This window comes from Monodon monoceros, unplaced genomic scaffold, assembly GCF_005190385.1.
Source record: "Monodon monoceros isolate NGI ecotype Baffin Bay Population unplaced genomic scaffold, NGI_Narwhal_1 Super_Scaffold_20, whole genome shotgun sequence".
In the NCBI taxonomy this organism is placed as follows: Eukaryota; Metazoa; Chordata; class Mammalia; order Artiodactyla; family Monodontidae; genus Monodon; species Monodon monoceros.
In genome coordinates, this window is record NW_021703777.1 from 35,501,626 (window position 1) to 35,527,230 (window position 25,605).

General features: G+C 35.2%; 1 protein-coding gene across 3 annotated transcripts in view; it reads left to right on the forward strand.

Moving 5' to 3' along the window:
* KLHL8 (kelch like family member 8) overlaps window positions 1–25,395 on the forward strand; it is a 45,438-nt gene extending 20,043 nt beyond the window's left edge. The window contains exons 2-10 of one of the 3 annotated variants that reach the window (XM_029236043.1): window positions 6,418–6,532; window positions 7,360–7,908; window positions 8,312–8,498; window positions 12,296–12,439; window positions 13,369–13,480; window positions 17,364–17,532; window positions 17,755–17,914; window positions 21,860–22,061; window positions 22,278–23,486. In XM_029236043.1, the coding sequence (XP_029091876.1) occupies window positions 7,426–7,908; window positions 8,312–8,498; window positions 12,296–12,439; window positions 13,369–13,480; window positions 17,364–17,532; window positions 17,755–17,914; window positions 21,860–22,061; window positions 22,278–22,401 (1,581 nt within the window). In that variant the 5' untranslated portion in view covers window positions 6,418–6,532; window positions 7,360–7,425 and the 3' untranslated portion in view covers window positions 22,402–23,486. Of the gene's footprint in view, window positions 1–6,417; window positions 6,533–7,359; window positions 7,909–8,311; window positions 8,499–12,295; window positions 12,440–13,368; window positions 13,481–17,363; window positions 17,533–17,754; window positions 17,915–21,859; window positions 22,062–22,277 lie in introns of all 3 variants that reach the window. The other 2 variants (XM_029236040.1, XM_029236042.1) reach the window with 2 other exon arrangements.
* The last annotated feature ends 210 nt before the right edge of the window (window positions 25,396–25,605 follow it).

The window sequence follows — 25,605 nt, forward strand, 5'->3', positions numbered from 1 at the left end:
TTTTTTTTTTTTTTTTTTTTGGCTGCACTGTACGGCTTGCGGGATCTAAGTCCCCTGACCAGGGATTGAACCTGCACCCTCCTCAGTGAAAGCGTGGAGTCCTAACCACTGGACCGCCAGGGAATTAGCTTTTAACTTGTGAATTAAAAAATCTTGATGTTGGGAATTCCCTAGTGGTCTGGTGGTTAGGACTCCATGCTTCCATTGCAGGGGACATGGGTTTGATCCCTGGTCAGGGAACTAAGATCCTGCATGCTGCCTGGCGCAGCCAAAAAAAAAAAAAAAAACAAACTTGATGTATTCACTTACTCTTGATGTTGGTTAGAAGTCAGAATTCTTGGTTGTATATGTAACTGCACTAGTGTTTAACTGTGTGTTCCTATTCTGGTGTAAGCATATCTTGTTTTTCTGCACTTTTTTGCTTTATTGTGTTTCTCAGATAATGTGTTTTTTGTTTGTTTGTTTTAAACAAATTGAAGGTTTGTGGCAGCCCTGAGTTGTCAGGTGATGGTTAGCGTTTTTTAGTCTAAACATAACTTTTATATGCACCGGGAAACCAAAAAATTCATGTGACTTGCTTTATTGAGATATTTGCTTTATTGCAGTGGTCTGGAACTGAACCTGCAGTATCTCCAAGATATGCCTGTAATTTAATCTCTATTTCAATATTACCGTCTTTAAGTGAGATTGTTTATTTTTACCTGACAGTGAAGTAGAGTGTTTTTTAGACTTGGATGAAAAAGTCTTTAGTAAACTTTGTCTAAGGCCTATATGATCATGTTGCTCTGCTACAAAGGACAGTTTTAATAAAGTTGGAAAATTGATAAAGCAGTGTTGAAGAGCCTGTGTTCTAATTGTTTTTCATAGCTCATTTAAAGTACTTCTTACTATTCTTATCTCTCAGTGTAATATTAAATATTTTTGAGGATTTATGTGTATACATGCAGCATTTTCCACATGAGATTTGCCACTTTGGGATGTTTTAGATTTTGCTTTCTGCTCCTGATCAGCCAGGTTCTTAGAGCTCAGAGTTGTGGGGATTGAGGACACCCTTAGAGAATCAGATCAGGGACACTCAGCAAAAGTCTATAAACTGAATGCATAAATTCTGAGTTTTAGGCCCAGAATGTCCAGGAGTATAGTGTTATACTGTAAATAAATGACCTACATTCTCTTTACTTAAACTTTTAATTAGGACCTACAAATATGTAAGGACACTAAGATATTGAGAAGAAAACTATTAAATAATTTTACTAGCTTTATGTGAAATTTAGCCATGTATAAATTTTAATGAAGGAAGACCTAAACTGTAGGTGTAGAACACCTGATCTGTATAGTATATTATGTTTAATGCCATTGTTCTAATTTTCAACGCAAGTGTGACATTCAGTGACCCACACTGGATTTGACAAAAATAAAAATGTAAAATAGATTATTTGAATTTAATAAATTATCAGTTCATCATATCAGTATATGTTGGAAAATAATTAAATAGAATATTATTGATTGTATACATTTTATAATTGGATCTTAGAATAATTTTTACTAGCTACTGCATGTAAACTTTCTTAAGTGAAAAGTAAGGATACAGCCATTTTAGGGCAAGTGATAACTAATCTCATAACTTTTGTTTATTGGGTAACTTCAGCAATAGGTTGAAGTGAAAACCTCAGAAGAATCTATGGTGGAAAAAAAAAGAATATGGTGGAAACCCAAAATTACTGTGTTTGAAGCAGTGATAGAAGTCATTTAGCAATGAGAAACTTTACTAATTTAAAGGAGCTATCATTTTTATTTTTTCAACTGTAAAATTATGACGATTAGGTTTTTGTGAGGAATAAGTGAATTGATAACATGTGAAGTCCTTATAACAGTGCTCAGTACATAATAATAAATAATCAGCTGTTAGGATCATTATGTGTACTATTCTTGTTGTTCCAAAAGTATTAGATAATGCTTCTACAGTATATTCTTATCATTAGAAAGAACTGTAGCTTAATCTTTTAGCAGGTCTGTTATTGGATTTGTTTCTTAATTCTAATTCAACATTTCTTAAACTTTCAGAATTTAACTGTCACAGAACAACTAAACCAAGCAGGATTATGGGTAGTTTACAGTGCTCTGTTCAATACAAACTTCACTTTTTACATTCATATAACCTTGAGGATTATACTTTGATATATGCATCTCCTTTTTTTATTAGTATGCTTCATTAGATCATTATTGCTTTTAGGACAAGCATTTTAGAAAGACAGTTATCAAAACTGGTTTTATTGTTCATATGTAAGGCCATTAGTGTGTTTTTAAATTCCAAAGTGAGCACTGATATTGGAAAAACAAACTCATTTAACAGATATTTACTAAGGTCTTACCCTAGTATATGGAGAGTATAAATAAATCTGAATAATGTGCTGTACTTGCATTGAGGGAGTTTGAAATTTAGCTGGAGATAGGCACATACACAGCTAACTAAAATACAATTTAGTGATTGTCATTTTATGATATTTTTATGGAAGCATAGGAGAGGATCTGTTAACTATGTCTGAGAGGTGATTGGAAAGGCTTCACATAGGAGATTATATATAATCTTGAGGTCATTCCAGGGAAAGGTAAAACTTGTTTATATATTATTATGTATTTATTAGTGAAAATATTTTAGAACAGTATATCTAGTGGCAGCTCTAAAGTTATGTATGAGGGAAGATTCTTAAGGGCAACAGTTTGGTGTGGAAAAGGCAGAGGGAAATTGTCTTGAAAGGGGTATTGCATAGCTCTCATAATGCTTAAATTATACATCATAGATCAACAAGACTAGCATCTACAAAGATGCTTTTATTTATGTTTTATGTAGTTTGAGGAAATGTCATTATCCTTGTTAAAGATCATAGTTAATTTTACCTCAAGAAGTTGATAGAGATTATTAGAGGAGGACAATCCCTTACATCATCTCTTGATGCCATCACTGATTATGTTTCAGTCATGTTGTTTGGCTTTTTTTTTTGAAAGTGCACATTTCTGTGATTTTTTTTTTTTAAAACAAGTATTTATAGGATTCTAATGAACACGTTCAAGACTCTAAGTGTTATAATTATTGGCTGTCAAAACTTTCAACTGATCGGGTAAGAATAAGTGCTCTGAAAGATTGCAGAGAAACAAAGTATTTGAACTGCATTATAGTAGTATACTTCCAAGAGGTAGAAATGATAAAATTGTTATTCTTATAAATGTAGCAGTTAACTCATGACCGGAGAGCAGGCATAATCTAATAAAAGAGAAACTAAAGGAGAAAGTGATTTTTTAAAAACGTAAATTTATTTATTTTTGGCTGTGTTGTGTCTTCGTTGCTGCACGCCAGCTTTCTCTAGCTGCAGTGAGCGGGGGCTACTCTTTGTTGTGGTATGCGGGCTTCTCATGGCGGTGGCTTCTCTTCTTGTGGAGCACAGGCTCTAGGTGCACAGGCTTCAGTAGTTGTGGCTCGCGGGTTCTAGAGCACAGGCTCAGTAGTTGTGGTGCATGAGCTTAGTTGCTCTGCGTCATGTGGGATCCTCCCAGACCAGGGCTCGAACCCGTGTCCCCTGCATTGGCAGGCAGATTCTCAACCACTGCGCCACCAGATGAGCCCCTTGGAAGGAGTTCTTTAGACCCAACCAAGTTATCAGTTACTTGCTGCGCAGTCTTAATTTGGATGTTTGGTGGTCGTCTGGGTGGATCTTTTCAAGTCCAAAGACATAGAGCAAAAGGAGAATGAGAAAGACTGAGTGGGAAAAGCCTTGGCCTCAGTGCGCTTCTTCATGGCCAGAGAACTGGTCTCTGCCAGATCCTGCAGGCAACGTCAGCTGCCACTTAACGGGCTACTTGAATCTACATGGCTCAGGATAAGTCCCAGCCACCCTTCAGAGGGGAGCCATAGCCCAATAGGCGGATCGAGATTATGGCCTTTGAGGCCCCGCATTGGGTGCCAGGAAAGATGTTGCAGGAAAGAGAGTGGGGTGCGAGAGGATGGTCACATCCCAAGTCATGTCTGAGTCCCTGGGATGGCTGCCAAGTGTGGGTTCTTGGCTTTGTGCAGGCAAGGATTCAAGAGCAAGACATAGTAAAGTGAAAGGTTTATTCAGGGAGATACACACTCCATAGACAGAGTGTGGGCCATCTTGGAAGGCAAGAGGCCAAGCCCCAATTTTTTGATGTTCCTATTTCATATATAAGGCTCAAAGATCTTTTTAAAGTTAAGATGTGTATTTATTTATTTATTTTTACAAAAATGTTAGTTTGCATTAGCCCCACATTCACAAAACTTAGAAAACAAAAGAAAATGTCCAGCCATTGTAGAACTCTAACATCCAAGTATCAATTCCTTTATTCCAATCAAAAACAATGTTCCCAGAATTCAGCACAAAACTGAAAACACTGCTGCTACCAGCCATAGTCCATAACGGTAACTTTAAATTGTCCAAGGGGATTAAGGAAGCATTTTAAATCACTGTCACTCCTACCAAAGGATTTTAGGCAACGAGAATTTATTTTCATACAAGAATAAATTTGCATTTTATCATTAAACAGTATGAGGGCCTTAACTGGGAATTACCAGTTTATAAACTTTCTCCCCCAAATTTGTGAATATATCTGAATGTTAAAATTTTCTTATTTAGAAGATGGGTATTTATTCTAAAAGGGTGCATAAGGGTATGATTTAGTGTGTATGTGTGTATATTAAATATACATGTTTTAGTTTATTTGAATCAAATTAAAGTTACAGAGGGACAGAGCCTTATAAACAACATGAAAATAGCTTGAGGGCCATTGATTTGTACAGCTTGGATGAGGAGGCATTGTAAAAATGATGTTTATCTGAAAATTGTAGTACTTTCTTTTCCTAAAAAAAAAAATACTAAAAAAAAACAACAACTTTGTGTCGAGGGCTGACTTTCAGTAGATTGCAGCGAGGGAGCTCCTCTGCTACCTATAAAACCCCGACCCAGAAGCAGTCGTCTACGAATGGTTTAGCACCAGTTTCCCAATGAACGTGCAGTGCGTGACAGGCAAGGGGGCGGCTGCCTTTCTGGCCGCACCTGTAGTACCTTATTTTATAGTACTATTATGTAATAGAGTCTTTGTAAGTTGTTTAGTTGAGCAGGTTTACGTCATGTGAGATTTACGGATATTTACATAGAAACTAAATCTCAGTGGTGGCCAGTGCAGATGATCAAAAAAAAAAAAGATATTTTTAGACTATTTTTTAAATATTTAATATCAGCTTTCAGATCCCATTTTAGGGCTAACGTGAATTTGAGAACATGCCAAGCTTTCTGCTGTAGTATAGTTTACAACTTGAATCTCAGTAGACTCTAAATCCTGCCTTCTAAATTATTTTAACAAAGTAAATATAGTGTAACCAACAGAAACAATCATCTTGTACTTGTTGAAATAAGTGATATTCATTCTTACTCTACATTAGTGAAAAAAGCTGGGTAAGGGGCATTTATAAGCAAAACCTTTTATACATTGTAACATTCCTCAGGCCTTTTTCTTTAGGAGTTCTTATTTTAAAATTAGTTCCCAAATAATGAAACACAACTATAAGTGTATTACATAATCAAAATGTTACATGGAAACAGGATAATTGCTAAAACACTACTATCCTATTACTTGTACTCATTGATTATTTAACATAAAGTGCTGGGAAAACTGGATAACTACTGTGTTCAAAATAAGATGAGTAAGAGGTACAAACTATATGTATAAAATAAGGTACAAGGATATATTGTACAACACAGGGAATATAGCCAATGTTTTATAATAACTGTAAATGGAGTATAACCTTTAAAAATTGTGAATCAGTATATTGTACAACTGTAACATATAATATTGTACAGCAACTATACATCAATAAAAAAAGATATCTGTCTTCTCAGTACCAAAAACTTCCGGATGGAAATAGATTTGTGAAAAACATAAAACTAGAAAAAATACCTGTAAATATTTATGGACTGTTAGAATGATTCCCATTTCAAACATAGCACCTAAGGCAGAAGTCATAAGGAAAAAGATTGATTGGATTATATAAAAGTCCATAGGGAGTGAATAAAATTTTGAAGCATACTTATAAAACAGAAGTTTTGAAATGTATATATGACAAATGACTAATATTCTAAATGTCTGAGGAGTTCTTACAAATGAGAAAAAAACGTCATGGAGTTCTTAGAAGAAATAAGCGTAGTCCAAAATTTATGAATGATTCAATCATATTAGTAACAAGTAAACTAAAACAATGAGATATTTCATACATTGAATTGGCAGATTTTTCTTAAGATAACATTCAGAATATGGCACAAATATTGTAAGTGGATCAGAAATGGACAATTTAGTAGTATGTATCCAAATTGTACTTATCCTTTGAAACAGCATTTCTGTTTTTAGGAATTTATCTCTAGGAAATAATAGAGAATGTAAACAAAGATTCTCCTACAACAAAGTTCACTACTGTGTTTGTAATGGCAGACTATTGGAAGCAATCTAATTTTTCAACAAAGTGGTGAGATTTCAGTGTTATTACGTTTCTATAAAATATCATTTCAAAATGATTTAAATAGGAAATGAAAAAACTTCAGTTAAGCTCATAGTAAATACTAACATTGATTTGTTTACTCTGCTTCAATTTTCTCACTGGTAAATTGTGGATAATAATAGTATTGACTCATAGGGGCATTGGGACAATCGAGTGAGTTAATATATGAAAAGCACTTAGAATAGTGCCTGACACGATAACTGTAGTTAACAATATTGTGTTGTATATTTGAAAGTTGCTAAGAGAGTAGATCTTAAAAGTTCTCATCAGAAAGAAAAAAATTTGTAATTATATGAGGTGATGAATAGCTTACTAAAACTGTGCTAATCGTTTCACAATATATACGTATATCAAATCATAATGTTGCATACCTTAAACTTATACAACATTGTACGTCAATAAAATTGGAAAAAAAGAAGGGACTCTTAGACCAAAAAAAAGTATAGTGCCTGATACATAGTAAGTGCTAGGTGATGTTTGCTATTAGCCTCATTAATTAATTAATTAATTCACAAAATGCTTCTGAAATGTGAGATAATACAGAAAAATCATAGTTTATGGTATAATACATTATAGATACATGTATAAAAGATTTGACTCTAACTTGGAAGAAGAAAATTGCCTGACCTTAAGAAATTGGCCTAGATTGAAAGTAAGTGACAGGATTACATTGTTAAAACAAATACACTAAACTTGTCTGGAGTTTTTATCCCTGCTATACAGCATGTACTCAATGCTGATCTCAGGCTAATTTTGATATTAAACTGAGTCTCTCTTTGTTTTGTTTTGAACAGGTTGGCTCAAAGCTAATCTCTTGTCACAAACTGGTATTGGCTTGTGTTATTCCCTACTTCAGAGCTATGTTTCTCTCTGAAATGGCTGAAGCCAAGCAAACACTGATTGAGATCAGAGATTTTGATGGTGATGCAATAGAAGACTTGGTAAAGTTTGTCTATTCTTCACGACTCACTTTGACTGTTGACAATGTCCAGCCTCTCTTATATGCAGCCTGTATTCTACAGGTTGAACTGGTGGCTAGAGCTTGTTGTGAATACATGAAGTTACATTTTCATCCCTCCAATTGTCTGGCAGTAAGAGCCTTTGCAGAAAGTCACAATCGAATAGACTTAATGGACATGGCGGATCAGTATGCCTGTGAGCATTTTCCTGAAGTGGTGGAGTGTGAAGACTTTGTACGTGTGTCACCCCAGCATCTCCATAAGCTTTTGTCCTCCAGTGATCTAAATATTGAGAATGAAAAGCAGGTCTATAGTGCAGCCATCAAGTGGCTTCTTGCCAATCCTCAGCATCATTCCAAATGGTTGGATGAAACACTTGCACAGGTAGGGATGAATAAGATTGTGTGTAGAAATGAAATGATATGGAAGCAAATCAGCATGTCCCATTTATCATAAAAAGTATAGATTATCCATTGATGTAATATGATGTGGAAATGGCTTTGACTCTTTCCTACTTACTAAACCATTTAAGGATAAGTCTGAATGTGTTTTATTTGAATTAGAAAGATCATTACTTGCTTTTTAACCTGAATATTTTAAAAATCCCTTTGAGATATCATTAGTACAGACCAGTACTGGAAATTGCTTTAGGACTTGGCACATTGAGCTTCATTCAGATTTTAGAAGGTAAATGAGTTTTTAAAAGAGAACATGCTGCAGTGAAAGTAGAGAATGAACTGTCCGATTGCAACTTAAATTTTGTATCTACAACTATTCACAATCTTAGGTTCGTTTGCCGCTGTTGCCGGTTGATTTTCTTATGGGTGTTGTGGCAAAAGAACAGATTGTCAAACAAAATCTAAAATGTAGAGATTTATTGGATGAAGCAAGAAATTACCACCTTCACTTGAGTAGCAGAGCAGTACCTGACTTTGAATACTCCATTCGGACTACCCCAAGGAAACATACTGCTGGTAATTAAATTACTCATTTTATCAACTCTGCTCTAAGGAATTTTGTTGTATTTGAGGGGTGGTTATGTTTGCCAAAACCTAGTTGTAAGATGATTAGTATCTGATTGTCTTAAAGTAATAATTGGCAAGTATGGTTATATATGAATTCTTACTGTGCATGATTTCAGATAGTTTTACCAATAAGCCAATTTTTTAAAAAGCTGTAACAAGACTTATACACTCTGAAGAGCCTGCTGAAGTATCTTTTCTTTGGGGGTCTTTTTGATTCTTCTAGGCAGAATTAGATCCTCTGTCATTTTTGCTTAAATGACACTTGCTTTTCACATTTTACTATGTTGCATTGAAATTTATTTGACATGTTTTGAGCCCTTCAGAGACAGGTAGGTATCTTAATAACTTTGTATCCCTGGTACCAAACATGGAGCTTAACACATACTGCATATTTAAATGTTTGTTTTTGCATTTTATCACATCAAAAGAAAGGTACTTAATGCATCTAATGTTAATAGTATAACAGACCACATTAAACTCTTAGAATATAAAGCTCTTATACTTGAGGAGGCATGCAGTTTCGCCTTTATTTGCCATAATTTACAGACTTTCATGTTTTCCCAAGAAAATAGTTTTATGTTCACTTATGTTACTCTTTAAAAAGAATATATTTGTGGGATAAGGGAGAATAAATGTGGTCAGTGAATTCTGGAATCAGTACTCTGAACACAGACTTCCTGTACATCTGCTGTGACCTAATGTGGTTATTAAAAAAAGAGTTCCGTGGAATAGCCTAAAAACAACAAAAGGCAGTACATGGTAATGAATAGTGGGACTTTATCTAGATAGTATAAAGAAAATTTGAATGTTGTAGATCTGCCTGTGAAGAAGTAGTTCTTCTAAATAGTTTAACATGAAAAGGATGGCTTATTTTTCTTTTATAGGTTGGTTTCAAGTATTAAATTTTTGAAGTGTAGATTTTTTAGTTGTGAATCCTGTTTCAAGAAGTCAAGGTATTTAATTCTTCAGATTCAGACTTGAATTCAAAGATTTTGGCAGTCTAGGTTATATGCCAAATGTATTAGACCCTCATATACATGATCTCTTACATGATTACAAGAACTTTATGAAGTAGGTTTTAGTGAAGGATCTGATCCTTATTGTGAGAAAGGTGGTGTTACTCCATTTTATGGATGAGGAAGCTGAGAATCAGAGAGAGTGAAAGGATGCCCAAGGCTACACAGAACAGTGGAGAAAGGATTTGTGTTGTGATCTTTTTACTTCATTTTAATTTTTTTCCTTCCATGTCATGTCCCTAGGTGACCTATGTAGCTGAAATATTAGGGTCCACTTAAATAAAATCTAATCAATAATTGGGATTACATTCTGGTAATGTAATGTACACACATTGTAATTGTACATATGTACATGTAAATGTACATACATATGTAATTACATACATTCTGTATGTAATGATTACATACAGCTGTGCCATAAAGCATCTGTAATTTGGGGCAGATTTCTTAATCTCTGAAGGCTTCAGTTTATAAATAACTTTGACTGCAGGATCTTTAAAATCTCTTTCAACTTTCAATTTCTCTGACTTAAAACATTGAATTGGTTGGAAAAGATAGCACAGGCAGTTCTGGTCATTCATGTATGTAGTCATTCAGCAAACATATATTAAGTGCCTACTATGTGCCGGGTTCTGGGTTAGGCATTAGAAATGTAAACACACAAATAGACTACAGCCGTTCCTATTTTGAGAGAACTTTCAGTCTGATCTAGGGAAATAGACATATGAATAAGTAAATGCCATAAAGTATTAAAGGTACTTTGATATAATCAAAAGGTATAGTGGGAAGCAAAAAGAGTGGTTATTTTTACTTTGGAAGGGACAGAAAAGGTTTTATAGGGAAAATAACCCCCAGTCTTAGTTTTGAATAATAAATAGATGTTTTTCTGGGTGCCAGTTAGAGAAAAGGGTATCAGTTTATTTTACATTTATTGAATGTTTAGTACACGCCAGGCACTGTACTCGTCTTTAGTAGTGCATAAACGCTTAACACACTATCTTAATCTCGCTTAGACTCTGGTGACAGATATCAGCATAATAGATCATTTCAATACTGTATGTTACATGAATGAGAGTTACCAAAAGTTGTTACCAGAACATTGAGGATGATCACTATATGGGTGATGCAGGAGCTTAAACATTAAGGGAAAGACAGGGAGAAAATCACGTTGGACAATGCAAGGCCTTTATGCTCTACTAAGGCTTTATCCTGTAGAGCAGTGGTTCTCATAGTGTGAAGCAAGTGGTGGCCTCTTGACCAGCAGCATGAGCATTCACTTGGGAAGTTTTTAAAAATTCAAAATTTTGGACCTACCCCAAACCAACTGAATCAAACTCTTGGTGGGGGAGGGGTCAGGCCCAGCAATCTGTGTTTTATAAAATAGCTCCTCTGGTGATTCTGAATCAGAATAAAGGTGTTTTTTTTTTCCTTTTTTTTAATTTGGCTGAGTCGGGTCTTAGTTGTAGCACACGGGATCTTTGTTGAGGCATGCAGGATCTTTTAGTTGCAGCATGTGGGATCTAGTTCCCTGACCAGGGTTCAAACCCGGGCCTGCTGCATTGGGAGCATGGAGTCTTAACCACTGCACCACCAGGGAAGTCCCCAGAATAAAGTTTTGATTTGTTAAGAAAAATTGTGGTAAAACACGTATACCATAAAAATCGCCATTTTAACCATTTTTAAATGTACAATTTAGTGGCATTCAGTAAAATTTTTAAGAACTACTGATACAGGTAATGAAAAGCTGTTGAAAGAGCCTTTTAATTAGATTATTCAGTTGACAGTCTGAAAGCAAAAGAGTACTAAGTGATAAGAGAGAACAAGATTTTGCAGTAATAGCTGATGAGGGCCTGAACTAACAGTGGCTGTGGGAATAGCGAGGGAGAGAAAGGATACCTCAGGGAAGGACGAAGGTCTTTAGGTGGGTGAGGAAGGGAGATCTTTTATGATGGGTTTGAGGTGCCTCTGGGACATCAAGTGGAAATGTGGCTTAGAAGTGTAGATTGGAAGGCATTATGATACAGATGGAATTTTAAGTAAAGGGATTGAACTTTTCCTGTGTAAGCATGAAGTATGTGAGAAGTAGGCTGAGAATGAAACAGAAAACATAGAAAAGAGAGAAATGATTGGAGACAAAAGGAGACTTTGATATTATGGAAATCAAGAGTTAAGGAGTTTCCAAAAAAACTAGGGTGATCAGTATATCAAATGTTGTAATTGTATTCAGTCAGAAATTAACTTTATGAGTTTGTTGGATTTTGTCATGACCTTACTTTACTAGCAAGAGCAATTTTTCAGGGTGGGTGAGGAACTCAACCGTATTATAGTGGAATGTTAACAAGCTGAGATAACTGATGTATTCTAGTCTTTGAAAAGTTCAAATGAGGGGGAAAAAAAGAAAATTAGATTTTTAGTGGTATAATGACGTTAAATGCTATCCAAATAACTTTTTTTTTCCTGTTAATCAAAATTTTGAGTTCGTAAGTTTTTTTCCACACTTATTTATCTTTTTTTTTTTTTTTTTTTTTTTTTAGTTAGGGTGAATTTCCTGGCAGTCCAGTGGTTAGAACTCCATGCTCTCACTGCCATGGGCCTGGGTTCAATCCCTGGTCAGGGAACTAACATCCCACAAGCCATGTGGTATGGCCAAAAAATAAAAAATAAAATTAGCTGTAAAAAAAAAAAAAAGGAGCTGTGATTTTAACCTCTATTTTGTGGCTTTACCTTTAGGTGTGCTATTTTGTGTAGGTGGTCGAGGTGGATCGGGTGACCCCTTTCGCAGTATCGAATGCTATTCTATCAACAAAAACAGTTGGTTCTTTGGACCAGAAATGAACAGTCGAAGGCGACATGTGGGTGTAATCTCAGTGGAAGGTGGGTCTGCTTTTGTGTTAAATCACATCGTGTCACCACAATGGTCTTTTAAATATTTGAACTTTGAGAATTTCTTTCTGTAAGAAAATTCCTACATTATAAAATATGTTTCAATATATCAGATTATTTGGTGAATGTTTACTTGCTTTATGCCCATAGATGCTCAGTGTACAATCTCTTGCATGTAGATGCTTAACAGGAGATGAGTATTAAGGAAAAGGGAGTTAAACTATTCTGAGTTATATTTACAAAATAACCAAACTAAAGAAAAATATTTATTGAACACAAATAATAAATATATATTAACTTTTTTCTATACCTAATTATTATTATTGAAATGAGGTTTTTTACCTGGTTACTAAAAATGAATTAATTGCAGAACCATGGATAAATTGTTAGGAGAATTAAAAAGTCACTTTTCTTCCAGTTATAGAAGTATAAATGCTTTGGGGAGAAATAAGAAAACATATTTTAATAAAAAACAAAAATCATCCATAACCCAGACACCTAAATAGTCACAGTTACCATTTTGGTATGTTAATAGTTCCAATTTTTATTTGTTTCATTTAGAAAAGATTTGATATATTAAGAGTTTTATATTTTCTTTATACAAGAGCATTTTTTCATTTTATTAAACATTCTTTGCAAGGATGATTAGTGATTTCATCTACTAAGTAATAAAAAGTTGGGAAACCGAAGGGCAGGATAATGTTTGAACATTTAAATAACTTGTAAAACAGCATGTTTCAGGCATTTTATTAAGCAGAAGCTTACCTTTATTTTCATTTGACTACTGAAGTGACTTGATCATAATGTTGAACAGAAGAATATTTGTTGAAAGTTAATTTATTGTGCTATTTTAATTATATATTGATTATATATAAATTTATTTACTTGGAAACAAATGAAAATACTTCTTTACTTTACAGGTAAAGTGTATGCAGTGGGTGGACATGATGGAAATGAACATTTAGGTAGTATGGAGATGTTTGATCCTCTCAATAATAAATGGATGATGAAGGCATCAATGAACACAAAGAGGTAGATGAGCATGGACATTTATTTTGATTTGTTGGTGGAAAATAAATAAAGCTTCCTGTAACTGAAAGGGCTAATTTTTTACTCTACATTTTTAGAAACTTTAAATACCTTCCTAAACACATTTTGTTAAAGCATCCAATGTGATGCTTCGTTATAACTTTAAAAATTTTCCTGAGAATTTAAGAATAGAATCATGTCTTTGAGTATGATAATGATTGTCATAGTTTTGACTCATACCTGAGCATTTATTTAACTTTTTATTTTGAAATAATTTAAAATTTTCAGAAAAGTTTCAAAAATAGTTGCATTCCTATGTACTAGTGGTGCTCAACTGAAGATAATTTTGCACATGGGGATACGTTGACATCTAGTTTTCTATTCTTGATTAATTTAACATAGTATTTTTAACTGAGTTTTCTTGTGTGTTAGAAGTATGAAAACTTAGATGGAAATGTGAAGAGAGTTTGGCTGAAAAGAGATTTTTGGCCTTTTTTTCACTCATGAGGGGAAAGAATCTTAGTGGGGAAAACCTAGCCTTAAAATACGCTACTTATCTATAAATGACATTTTAATACTTTAGTAGGGCTTGATTTATGCTACATGGTAACTACAAACAGTTTAAATTCTAACACATGAATTAAAATAGGGGAGAAAATCCTTAAGTACATTTTCAATCTTCATACTCTTGCCTCCTTATCATGCTAAGCTGGTTTTTAGCTGAGAATTGAGTGAAACTTGTCTAATAAAATAGCAGTTGAATTTCTTTAATCTTCTAAAATATACCCTGAGCATTACAATAGCTTTCCAACTGTATAAAAAATAATAGAACTGCATTTATTTTCTCATGTTATTTGTTTTTATAATTTGTATCCCCCCAAATCATTGTTTCAGTGTGTATTCCAAAATAATATTCATATGTTAAATACCTGGTTTTCTGTTTTTCCCCCTTGTTCATCTTTTCACTAAAATGGATACTGATGTTTGTTCAAGGTATGGTTTTATTAAAACCCATCATCCTAACAGAGCATCTCTAGGGGTTGATTTATTTATTCAGCAAATACTGGTTAAGTGCCCATTACAGGATATACCAGCTGCTGAAGGTACAGCAATAAATAAGACAGTCAGGGTCCCTACCTCCATAGAGCTTACATTCTAAAAGGCAAGATAGAAATAAGACATAATTACAAGGGTAATAATGCTAGCACTAGCGTAAGTAAAGAATGCTTGAGAGTGGAGTCCCATTTAACCTAAGGTCTGAAGGAACAAAAGAATTTAGACTAAGTGGTGGGTGGTGAGTGGTGTTAAGGTTGGTGGATGGAAAGAGATGAAGAGCCTTTGAAAATCTGGAGATGAATGAGAGCAGAGAGCATGAAAGAAGTCCCATGTGGCTGACAGATCAAAGGGGATAGTGTCAACAGACAGCTGAAATAGCAGGCAAAAAATAAGGGCCTTTCAAGTTTGCCAAGATTTTTTAATCTGGTGCGCTTTGAAATACACACACACATTTTTTTTTTGATAGTAGGGGAGTGACAGAATCAGATTTCTCTTTTCAAAGATCCTCTGCTATGAAATGGAGAATGTATTTGAAGAAGACCAGAGTGAAAACAGTCTGGGAAACCAAAAGGGTTATTGTAATATTTTTAGTCGAAGAAATAACGGTGGCTTGGACTAAAGTGGTAAAAGTTGAGATTGAGGAAAGAGGACATATTTGAGAGAGAGTTCAGAAGTGTACAATCAACAAGATTTTATAATAATTAGATGTGGGAGGTAAAAAGAACAATAAGGAAGAGGCTAAGATGCTCCTTAAGTTTCTGGCTTAAACAACTGGATATGGATAGTGGTGTGACTTTCTGCATTAGGAAGAGCAAGATGGTGTACAGGATAAAGTTTTTGTTTGTCTTCTAATGGATATATTAGTTTTCTCTTGCTGTGTAACCAATTATGACAAACTTAGAAGCTTAGAACAACATCCATTAATTAGTTCACAGTTCCACAGGTCAGAAGTCCAGCAACTGTAACTGAGTTTTCCACTTAGGCTCCACAAGACCAAAATCAAGGTGTAGGCTGTAGGCTCTAATGGAGGCTCTGGGGAAGAAACTACTTCCAAGGTCATTTAGATTATTGATAGAATGCAGTTCTCTGTGATTGAAGGACTGAGTTTCTTGTTTTTACTGGCTGTAGGCCAGGGATCACTCTCAGCTCCTAGAAGCCATTTCCAAGTGCTCCCCTCAATCTTCAAACTAGCAGCGACTTGCAGAGTCCACCACGTTCTTTGAGTTTCTGACCTGTCTTCTGCTACCAGCTGGAGAAACCTCTCTGCTTTTATAGGGCTTACGTGGTTAGATTAAGCTCATTCAGGTAATCTCCACTTTGCCATGTAACATAGTATAATCATAGGAGTAAAACCAGAGGGTGAATATTGTGGAGGAAGACATCTTAAAATCTGCCTAGCACAGGGAGGTAGACAATAAGTTTCACTTAGATTAAAGTTAAGGTTGAAGATCCAGACACACAGATTTGAAGTAGAAGCTGTATATATGTCTGGAAATACATATTAGAGTTATAAATCTATGGAAAGAATGAAATTGCCTACAGAGAGAGTATAGGGTGATAAGAGGCCTTAGGGAACTTCATAATTCAGTGACAGAATAGAGGAGAAGGCACTGGTAAAGGAAGCTGAAAAGTACCAGCCAGAGATGTAATGGAGGAGGAAACTCAAACATGTGATGTCACAAAAATCAAGAGAGTTTTGAGGAGTAAGAAATAATCAGTAGTGTCTTATGGTCTTGTGATTTAGCGGGTGGAGGGAGGGGGGAATTATATGGTATACTCACTTCTGCCACGATATAACACTCGTATATTCTAGAGTGTACACGCATGTGTTCACCCACACCTGAAAGTTTTTATAACCACAGTATTTTGTAAGTCATTGCTTTATACTCAAGGGAAAAGAAGTTAAGGACACAAAATGAATGACAACATTATCCTTAAGAATTCTTTCCTAGGATACTCTTTTGGTAAACTGAGAGTTATAATCTCAGTAGAGCAGCGGTTCTCTCCAGAAATAATAATAGCTAATACACAGCACTGAATATGGGCTAATCACTGTTCTTGGTGCATTACCTATATTGACAAATTAATATCAGTTGTGTCTACTGCTTTCTCAAATGGGTGACAGATGAAGAAGCAAGGTAGTAAAGGTTTAAGCAATACACATTATCCAAAGTATATACCAGGTCAGTGACAGATAAATTTTAGAATAGTTCAACTTTTGATTGCTGCAGTGTGTTTTTTAAGAAATTGATATAATTTTTTTTTCAGTCACCATTATGATGAATTAGCTTTTAACATGGGCTAAGTCTCTTCTGTTCCAAGATAAATAGATGCCCTTCAGAAGTTAAGCAATGTGATCTAAAGCTTGTAATATAAAATTGATGTTCTTTTGTGTGATGTAATGAAACACTGCAACAAAATGTGCTCCGCAATTACGTGAATTTAGTAATGAGATTGACTTCTGACCTCTGTAGCAGACCATCTCTGTCAATTCATCAGTCTCTTAATTATGCAACTGAGTGTTTTACTAACTGAATGTTTTGGACTCCATTTATAGTATTTTGTTGGGTTTTCCTTTATTATTTCATTTAAGTTTAAAGTAACCTGTGTAGGCTATGCATTATAAAACTCCAGAGGGCACTGTTCACATAGACTTGCACAATTTGGCAACCCTGTAGCCATCTATTCAGAAGCTTTGATAAATCTAAAAATAACGGGAAAAAGCCACATTGACATTTAATGTGATAAATGGGTACATTAGCACAATTATTTTGCTACCTTTTTTCTGGAAACAAATGGAATGCTGAAGTGTCTTTTATTGTTTTTGCAGGCGAGGAATTGCCTTGGCCTCCTTGGGAGGCCCAATTTATGCAATTGGAGGGTTAGATGACAACACTTGCTTCAACGATGTTGAGAGATATGACATAGAATCTGATCAGTGGAGTACAGTGGCACCAATGAATACTCCCCGTGGAGGAGTTGGCTCTGTGGCTCTTGTGGTAAGTTATGTGGCAGCTTGCTCACTGGATTGCATTGCGTCACATACCTAACCAAATAAGGAAAGGTCTGATGTATTCATAGTTCCAGTATGCAGATATTGATTACACACCAGATTATTATATGAAATACTGCTCTCTTGCACATTCTGGTCTACCATTAGGAAAGCATGTAAATCAATTCAAAATCTAATGTCTTGTGTTTTTTTTTCTTTATTTATTTAGAACCATGTTTATGCAGTAGGTGGCAATGATGGAGTAGCTTCTCTATCTAGTGTGGAGAGGTATGATCCACATCTCGATAAATGGATAGAAGTTAAAGAAATGGGTCAGCGAAGAGCAGGCAATGGAGTTAGTGAGCTCCATGGTTGCTTATATGTTGTTGGTGAGTGGATATTTCTCTAGTTTAATTTTTTACAGGACATACAATGATAGTGTCAGTAACACAAATTTACATTGCATTTAGGCCCAAGTGGAATCAGTCCTAAGATTGGCTTTTGAATTCTTAAGATTCATATTCAAGCTTCTTTGTTTACATCTTCATCTTTCATGTTTAAAACTCTACCTTCGTATTTTTACTTTACTTTTCTTGTCTTCATTTCAAGGGAATTGTGTTGACTAAGCAAACCAATAGGTATTTCATATGCATGATGGCAGTTAGTGTCTCTGTATTGCTTTTTGACTTACTGTATAATAGAGTTGGAGGGGAATAGCCAAAGCAATCTTGAGAAAGAAAAACGGAGGAAAAATGGAGCTGGAGGAATCAGGCTCCTGGACTTCAAACTATATTACAAAGCTACAGTAATCAAGACAGTATGGTACTGGCACAAAAATAGAAATACAGATCAATGGAACAGAATAGAAAGCCCAGAGATAAACCTACACACATATGGTCACCTTATCTTTGATAAAGGAGGCAAGAATATACAGTGGAGAAAAGACAGCCTCTTCAATAAGTGGTGCTGGGAAAACTGGACAGCTACATGTAAAAGAATGAAATTAGAACACTCCCTAACACCATACACAAAAATAAATTCAAAATGGATTAAAGACCTAAATGTAAGGCCAGACACTATTAAACTCTTAGAGGGAAGCATAGGCAGAACACTCCATGACATAAATCACAGCAAGATCCTTTTTGACCCACCTCCTAGAGAAATGGAAATAAAAGCAAAAATAAACAAATGAGACCTAATGAAACTTAAAAGCATTTGCACAGCAAAGGAAACCATAAACAAGACCAAAAGACAACCCTCAGAATGGGAGAAAATATTTGCAAATGAAGCAACTGACAAAGGATTAATCTCCAAAATTTACAAGCAGCTCATGCAGCTCAATCTCAAAAAAACGAACAACCCAATCAAAAAATGGGCAGAAGACCTGAATAGACATTTCTCCAAAGAAGATATACAGATTGCCAACAAAGACATGAAAGAATGCTCAACATCATTAATCATTAGAGAAATGCAAATCAAAACTACAATGAGATATCGTCTCACGCTGGTCAGAATGGCCATCATCAAAACATCTACAAACAATAAATGCTGGAGAGGGTGTGGAGAAAAGGGAACCCTCATACACTGTTGGTGGGAATGTAAATTGATACAGCCACTATGGAGAACAGTATGGAGGTTCCTTAAAGAACTAAAAATAGAACTACCATATGACCCAGCAATCCCACTACTGGGCGTATACCCTGAGAAAACCATAATTCAAAAAGAATCATGTACCACAGTGTTCATTGCAGCTCTATTTAAAATAGCCAGGACATGGAAGCAACCTAAGTGTCCATCAACAGATGAATGGATAAAGAAGATGTGGCACATATATACAATGGAATATTAGTCAACCATAAAAACAAACGAAATTGAGTTATTTGTAGTGAGGTGGATGGACCTAGAGTCTGTCATACAGAGTGAAGTAAGTCAGAGAAAAAGAAATACCGTATGCTAACACACATATATGGAATCTAAGGAAAAAAATAAAAAAGGTCATGAAGAACCTAGGGTCAAGACGGGAATAAAGACACAGACCTACTAGAGAATGGACTTGATACGGGGAGGGGGAAGGGTAAGCTGTGACAAAGTGAGAGTGTGGCATGGGCATATATACACTACCAAACGTAAAATAGCTAGCTAGTGGAAAGTAGCCACATAGCACAGGGAGATCAGCTCGGTGCTTTGTGACCACCTGGGGGGGTGGGATAGGGAGGGTGGGAGGGAGGGAGATGCAAGAGGGAAGAGATATGGGAGCATATGCATATGTATAACTGATTCACTTTGTTATAAAGCAGAAACTAACACACCATTGTAAAGCAATTATACTCCAATAAAGATGTTAAAAAAAAAACTTAAAAGAGTTCTTGATAAGAGAGTGGGATATTGTTAGCACTTAAACATCTACAAGTAATAGAAGTAATACTGAGTGCTTAAGTGTATTAAAGAAGAGAAATAACATAATTTTTTACCTTTTCAGTCTAGCCCGATCATCACAGCAGCTCTTTGAGGTAGTGAGAGACTGAGAGAGTGAATAATATAGTCACAGGCCTAAATAAGTTGACAAGGCTGGAATTTGAAGCAGGGTCTGTGAGAACCCAGAGTTCTTACACTACACCATTGCTACCTCTCTCAGCTCCCTATCTAGCACAGGCATTGACATATGTTATATCTCAACAGGAGTATCATTGTTGCTGTTACTTGTTAAATCTTCTGGGCACTTATAGTAGAACAGACATGGTAAAAATAAGACTGACTCAGGTAGAACCTTAAAATAACCCTCTTGGTCATTCACGTTCTACTTAAAACAGGTACAACTGATTTGAACAAGAAAACTTTGAAGGTAACTGTATGTACAGGAAGCTAATTGCATCCTCCCTTTTCTGTTCCTCTGCTTTGAGTTCTTTGTTCGAAATTTATATGCATTAACTAGGGAAATGATAGGGAGCCCATGAAAAAGAGGGCCGTGAAAAATATAACTACCCTGTATTAAAAACTTAATCTCTTCTACATTAGCATTAGCAATAATTAAAAGTAGAGCCTTTGTTATAGTGAAAAAATGTTTTTTATCATGGTTGTGGTGGTGATAACACTATTACATTTGTTAAAAGTCACTGAATTATGAACTAAGATCAGTGAATTTTATTTTATTTTTTAATTAATTCTTTGCTGCGTTGATTCTTTGTTGCTGTGCGTGGGCTTTCGCTAGTTGTGTCTAGCGGGGGCTACTCTTTGCTGTAGTGCGCGGGCTTCTCAGTGCTGTGGCTTCTTGTGGAGCACAGGCTCTAGGCACATGGGCTTCAGTAGTTGTGGTGCATGGGCTCAGTAGTCGCGGCTCGCGGGCTCTAGAGTGCAGGCTCAGTAGTTGTGACTCATGGGCTTAGTTGTTCCACGGCATGTGGGTTCTTCCCAGACCAGGGCTCGAACCTGTGTCCCCTGCATTGGCAGGCGGATTCTTAACCACTGCACCACCAGGGAACTCCCGATCAGTGAATTTTACCTCACTTGATTTAATAAAATTAAACCCATTAGAGAAGTTTGTTGATTTTTTTTTTTTAACCTGACCTTGTTTCTAAATAGACTGTCATAATATCAACACTTCTGTCCTCAGGAAAATAGGCTTAGTTATCAGGGAGACCTATTACTCATGTAGACTGAGGTGGAGCCTAAAAAGAGACACATATATTTTTAAAGGAAAGAGCACTGTTAAAATAGCAGTCTCTGTGTTTAACAATCAGGAACATAATAAGTAACATTGTTAAGATGATATATAGAGAGGACTGTCGGCATCTAGAATAGGGAGCATGAAGATGTAGTTTTGGCAAAAATTGGTAAGAATTCAGTCATAGTCCACCATCTCTGTAATTATGATTACGATTATAGTACTACGGGAAACAGTTGGAAAACTTTGACATATCTAAATGAGTCAAGTGACTTAGTGTAGTTTATTCTCTTCTCAAGCCTTCTTACTGTTTAAAAATCTAATATATACATGTACACACAAAGAGAAGGAATCTCAGTACTTTCTTGCTTGCCTCTAGGAAGCTAAGGGAAAATTATATGAATGTCCATGGGTTTTTTTTCTCCTAAATTATCTGCTTAAATATAAGGACTTTAGTTTTTCTCACTTTAAGATTTTTAATCCTAATATTGAGGAAAATACTATTTAAATTATCTTGAATTGTAGTAAATGTATAATAGGAGTTGGTAGTAGTGATAGATGTTGGGGTTTTCTAAAATGTTTTGAAAAGATTGGTTTGTAGAAGCTATTGAATTGAAATTTAATGGTTACTTTCTATGAAACAATGCTATTTTAAAAATCTTTCTTTATATAGGTGGTTTTGATGATAATTCTCCTCTGAGTTCAGTTGAGCGGTATGATCCTCGAAGCAACAAGTGGGATTATGTAGCAGCCCTTACCACTCCCAGGGGTGGAGTGGGGATCGCAACAGTGATGGGCAAAATCTTTGCAGTTGGTGGTCATAATGGCAATGCATACTTAAATACAGTAGAAGCATTTGATCCAGTGCTGAATAGGTAATTTTTATTTCCTTTACACTTTAATGGGATCTTCCAGTAACAGATTATTCCGGAGTGCTAAAATGCTGCTACATGTAGTTAACAGAAAACTTTGGGGATAGCTTACTATCTTTCAAAACCAGTCCCATAATAGGGATTTTTTTGTTTTGTCTTTTGAGTAAAGTAAATCATGATTTGTTTTAAGATAACATCCTTTCTCCTCTATCTTTTCAGGTGGGAGCTTGTTGGATCTGTGTCTCACTGCAGAGCTGGAGCAGGTGTAGCTGTGTGTGCCTGTTTAACTAGCCAAATTCGAGATGTAGGTCATGGATCCAGTAATGTGGTTGACTGTATGTGACTTGAACTCCAGCCACCAACAATTTAATAACATCTGATAGGCAAGAAAGACTACCAGTATTTTGTAATGGCCACCTTTGAACAGTTTTAACTACTACTAGAGTCTCATTTAAATGTAAACTGTTGTATTGTGACTAAGTGCAACTTTTGAAATGGTAGCTGAAACTACTAGTAATAAAGTTCATACTTCCCACTTTAACAAATGATGAAGTAGGGAAGGAAGACACTCTAACCTGAAACCATATCTCCTGCAAAAAAAATGTGTTTAAAGGAGTGCCAACACCTTGAAATTCCTTTTTTTTAAAAGTGTGTATGAATCAAAATGTAAAATGAAGTCATTTTGCTGAGCTTTTACCTTTTGCCTAAAGGTGTTAACCTTAGGCAGTGGATTTTTCCTAGAGGGGAGATTGGAACCTATTCATCAACACAAGGATATCAGGACACATAACAGACCTGCTCCATTTGAAGATCTTTTCTACTTGGTGCTGATGAATTTATGCCTTGCTTTTTCTAGGTGTTGAGTTTTCAATTCCTTGGATATTTACAGAAATAGGAAAAATGTTTCATCTTTCTGAGTGCCCTTTAGTTGTGTTTTCAGAAGCTTATAGGAATGCTGTGGGAAGCCCTTAATTTCAGTTTGAATTGTTAGGACACCAAAAGATCTAACTGAACTAATTCCCTCTGAACGAATCTGCAGTTTTATTTTTTCATTGCATGCCGAAAGGATTTGTTTCATAATCAAAAATTGAACCAGAGGGGATATTAGAGGAGAAGGCTTTAAAGTCGACATTATTCTAGTGCCCATTTGAGAGCCTTGAGAGGGAATGGTGTCCATTACATGACTCCCTAATGAGGAGACTCCCAAAATATGTTTAACACTCTTCTTTGATTTAGTCATTTCATTTTGAACCCAAGATTTATTATCTTTCTATTTTGCTATTTGCCACCATTATAGTTTTTCTAAACTGTACAGAGTCTGGATTTATTTATTTTCAGTAAATGAATGCATTTTTACAAAAACCCTTTATAGATTGTAGTTGAACTGTTGAATACTTCAAGTCCATCATTACCAATAAAAGATATTGTAAAAACAGAAAGATTGAAACTGTTTTTCCTGTTATATTTAATTCTCTCCAGTATATTTATTGAACTTTAATTGAAAATATTTCTTTACATTACTTTAAAGCCCAGGATGTTGATATATCTACTGATCTAACAGCTCTTCATGGTTTTAGCAGCATTATAAAGTGGCTTGTTATATGTGTATATTTTTATAAATATTTATGAAGAATATTAAAATATTATATTTTGTATTTGCAGTGCAAGTTTGGTACCTCTCTTTTAGGCCTTCCTAAATTTTCCTTTAGTCATGCCTTAGGATTTAGTATAGTTTACTGCTGTCAGTCATCTTGTTCACAAGGAAGCTGGGGCAGTGAAGAACACTACTCCATCTGTCCAGCCCTGAAGCTCATTGCCTAGTAGCTGTGATGGTCCTTATTAAATGGCAACCTAGGCTTGTCAGTACAGTAAGGCAGAAGGCCACATTCCAAAAGCCAGTGCCTTGGATATATTAGATCAAAAAAATAAGAAGAAAAAATTGTAAGTGGGCTCAGCTAGCAGATGAAGGTCTATCGTGAAGCAGATTTAAATGTCCCAATTTTTTGCTGTCAGCCTGTGGGCAAGTCCATAAGTCATTGCTGGATCTGAACCAGTGTTCTCTTGTACAATTGTAACCGTATTTCAGTCAATCCCAAAAGCATTTAACTCCGTAGCACTCAGTGGACTGGCTACAACTGGCTGGATGTGGAGAATAAGGCTCAAAACCTGGCTTCAGCTATTTCTTATGTCTAATGGAGTTCTTGTATTATAATGCTTGTCTAGGTTTGGTTACTAGTGTGTTACATGTATTTTTGTGGGGGAGGGGATCTTTTATTCTTTCTAAGATTATTTAAAATTTTTTTTCTTTAACATATTTCTGCCTTTGTCATGTGTATAGCATTTAGGAACATGAAGGTGTTACATTTCCATTACTGGTTTTATCTATACAGTAGTCATCTAACATTACTAAGTTGGTACCCTAGCTACCCATAAAATATGAACTACTCATAAGGGAAGTAAAGTGAAGTAAATGGAACATGTGGCTGGCTGTTACTTCATGTGTGGGTAGTCAGAAGCACAGCCTTGAAGGACCTGACAATGGTATGAAAAGATTAATAGTAGAGTCAATATGCACAGTCTCTTTATTAGAAACATATTCTTTGAGATATGAAATGTGAATCAGGCTGAAGGAATCATGCAACTGAAAGGTGATTATATTCACAGGAACAGAAGGATGAAATATTCAGAGAAGATGGCTACTTAATTGTGAGGCCTGTTCCTTTAACCTCAGATGTTAAGATCACCTACCAAAAAGACATAAAGTAGAGCTAAAATTCTAAATTATAAATGGAAAAAAGAAAAAGTAAAAATTTGCATATTTCTTTGAAAAGTATTTCTAGTTGCTTCTGTGTGATTCTCCCAAATAGTTATTAAAGCCACTGCTTTTACTGTGTTGTACTGCCACTTTAAAAACAAATTACTTGATACTGTTTTTGACTAATTTCACTATATTCTGTGTAACTAATTTATTTTTAAATGTTTGAATAAACTGTGTACTCTAAGGAGTATTATTCATTCTCTTAATTCCTAAATGCATTTTAAACTTACAGTGCTGTTAAATGCCTAGATAAGAGATTGTTGAAACTGCAGAAACTACTCTTGCAAATGGTACACTTGAGAGTTTTGTTCCTTTTTTCTCCATGTTTTATATCAGAAAATGCATTTAGAATCTAATTCATGTCTTATTGGTTAAGAATGTTTTCTGTGGTTTCTCGTATCAGACTTCTAAAGAAATTATATTGGGGTGTCATTGACTCTCTTTTTCTCCTTTATGTGGAGTAAACAAGTGGCAATAAAACTTCTCTATAATATTTTCTTAAAACCATGTATTAGTGTAGTAGTATTCCAGCAAATCAAAATAATAAATTATCATATATACTACCAAGTACTGAGATCAGAAAGTTGCTATTTATTGATTCAAAATATGTTGCATGTACCTATTATAAATAGGAACTTCTTCCTATGTAGTGTTCATAACTTTGCTTTTCATTGTTTGATTGCTTTTATAGAATCTTTTCAAAACTATGTAATTGTTTATTCTTGATCC